At 36.5% G+C, this 2,871-nt stretch overlaps 1 protein-coding gene across 1 annotated transcript; it reads right to left on the bottom strand.

Moving 5' to 3' along the window:
- Positions 1-1,517: 1,517 nt before the first annotated feature.
- Positions 1,518-2,628, bottom strand: LOC124890230 (putative late blight resistance protein homolog R1B-16; the record flags this gene model as incomplete). Its single annotated transcript, XM_047402031.1, has 1 exon — positions 1,518-2,628. A coding segment is annotated over exon 1 (1,111 nt), but the record flags the coding sequence as incomplete, so codon positions are not given.
- Positions 2,629-2,871: the final 243 nt, after the last annotated feature.

The following is a 2,871-nucleotide window of genomic DNA, read 5'->3' on the forward strand; positions in this document are numbered from 1 at the left end:
TTATGACAAGCTCTCAACTATTTTATTTATATACAAGCTTTATTTTGAATTTCTTCGCGTACCAGTACATTTGTACTGACCCCCTCCTCCCAGGGTCTAAAGCTTAGTTCAGAGGTTCTGCTAGGCCGTAGAGTTTTCAGACAACTGTGATGTGTGCAGTTGGTGAGTCTTCTTTTTTCCAGAAGGCCTATGTCTTTTAGATTATGTTATTTATTTTGGTTTAGGTCCACTGGGGGACTTTTCCCAGTTTCAGACAGTTGTCATTTTCAAAGGTAGTAGAGATTTCGCAGACTGGTTCAGATGTTGTGTAGTTGATATTGGATTTCATTTTTCATTGTTTAATTTAACTCAGAGTATGACCATGTTTCCGTAATGATTTACAATTCCGCATTTTCTATTATAATTTATGAATATTGTGTATGATTACCAGATAGAGAAGGGCGTACGGGCCTTCATGGTTCGGGATGCTCGTCACGGTCAGGGCCCTAGTTCGGATCGTGACAAACTTTGTATCAAAGCACGGTTTATGGTCCCAGGGTGTTTGCAAAATTGCGTCGAGTAGAATCTTGTTTATGGGTGTGTAGCGCGTCACACTTATAAGCAGGAGACTACTAGGCGTTTAGGAATGTTTCCCTTTCTTCATGTTCTAGTTCGTGCTATGCATCTAGTACCCCTGAACTATAACCAAATTTTCTACGACAAACTCCAACTTCACGAGCTACGTATTTTGGTCATTCTTTTTAACTGATGCAGCACCTTTTGTCAGCCTTGTTAGTTGATATGGCACCTTTGATGTGGGCCTCATTTTATGTCGGCACCTTTGACGTGGGCCTTATTTTATATAATAAAGGTGCTATGTCAGTACAAAAGGGTGACAAAAATACGCTAAAATTAAGTTTGAGGGTAATAGGACTCCTATAAAGTTGGAGTGTATCATAGCAACTTTGACCATAGTTCGGGGTTACTTGATGCTTATCTCTTTACTTTAGATTTCATATGATTTAATTATCATTTAGTAAATTCTTTTGCTAAATCACTAGTTACTTTGGTCATTGTAAAAGAAAAAAATTTCTCTTCAAAACTACAACATGATAACTGTTTATTTACACAAGCATTCTGTCGTCCAAATGTTGTGTGTACTAATCAAGAACAAAAAAGTATAACCTTAATTGTATTATTTTATTCATACTATCAGTAAATTTAAGTTAATAAATATTATTTTCAATTTTTTTTTGTAACAATATCTATGAATATTATTATGAACGAATTAATAACACAAATGGTCACTCAACTATGATTTTATCCAATTAAGTTACTCAACTTTGGTCTTTAGTTCAAAAGTCATTCAACTATCATGTTTTTACTCAGAAAGTTACTCAACCTATTTAATTATTTTTTTCAATAAAATTTGCTTATGTGGAATTTTTAATTGAAAACAAAATCTAAAATCTTGTGTATGGCTTGACTTGGGGAAATGAGAAACAAAGTGTAACCTTGATAAATATATATATACTTACATGGATTGGATATACGAACATCCACGGGGTTGTTACCGAGGTCTTGTTGTTCTTTTTGAATTCGTGCCGCATATTTCCCAAGTCCAGGAAGACAACTTTTTAGCTCAATCAGTTGTAGTGAGTGGATTTCTGCAAACTCAATGGGCATCTCTTTCAAAGTACTGCATTTGCTAAGCATGAGGCGCTCAAGGACAGGAAAGTTGTCATTTGTGGCTTTCCAGCACTTGAGACTATTATCATGAATAAACAAAAGCTTCAATCGAGTAAATCCCTTAACATTTTGTTGCCATTCTTCTCCATCACAAGCATCATCGATCAGCTTCAGCACCTCAAGGTTAGGCAACTCAGCTATGATGTCCATGTACGACCAATCTAGATAAGTACTTTCCAACTTCAACTTCTTGAGCGTTGCTGGAAAAACTTTTGCACTGGTCACTGGCAAAAGGATGCAAGAACATCTTATAAAACTCAATATTTCAAGTTGCTGCAGATAGACAAGATTCCTGTGAAGCCCAAAGTCCGAAAGATTGTTTCCACTGAATCCTAATTTTTTAACATTCCGAATCCCCGAAATAACCTCCTTTGTGCAACAACAGGAAGATAAGTAAGAAGTAGTTTGTATGTTTGAAAAACCCGTGTGACTACCTTTGCCAGCAGATACGCTTGGGGGATTTGGCGGATAAACTCTCTTCACTTTGAGATGCCTTAATTGCATTAGACCCCAAATTTCCTCAGGAAAAGTTATAACTGTCTGCGACCCTTGAACAATGAATGTCTGCAGATTCCATAACCTGCAAATTTCTGGAGGTACATCAAAATCCGCATTGCAGACCAATGATAGGTACCTCAACCAGATGAGACTTAATATCTGTAGAGGGAAATTATCAATCTCTATGTGTCTCAACTCCAAGACTTTGAGTAATTTGAAATGAATAAGCTCTGATTTGAGGAAAAAACTTGAATTCTTCAGATGAAAAGAGAAAATAGAACGGGTTCGTTTCGAAAGATCGTTGTTATCATGATCTCTCAACTGACGATGTACAGGGGTAAGAAGAGCCCTATAAAGACCGAAGTAACTTAAATCACCAGTCACATGTTTAAAGGGCTGCATTTTACGCATACTGAGATATAGACATCTTGAATATGATACTTCAAGCTCAATGTCGTTCATGCTAAAAACGTTTCCCCTTTCAACTTCTCTCAAGCACAGCTCATATATTAGATCATGAACCTTACATGATATAATTTTTGTTTCATCTCGATTTTTCTTGCAGACGAGGACTAGACATCTATTGACAAGATCTTGCAAACACTTCTCAGCCTCTCCTTCCAAGTCTTTTTCTGAATTCAGGAA

Source organism: Capsicum annuum, unplaced genomic scaffold (genome assembly GCF_002878395.1).
Source record: "Capsicum annuum cultivar UCD-10X-F1 unplaced genomic scaffold, UCD10Xv1.1 ctg14614, whole genome shotgun sequence".
Lineage (NCBI taxonomy): Eukaryota > Viridiplantae > Streptophyta > Magnoliopsida > Solanales > Solanaceae > Capsicum > Capsicum annuum.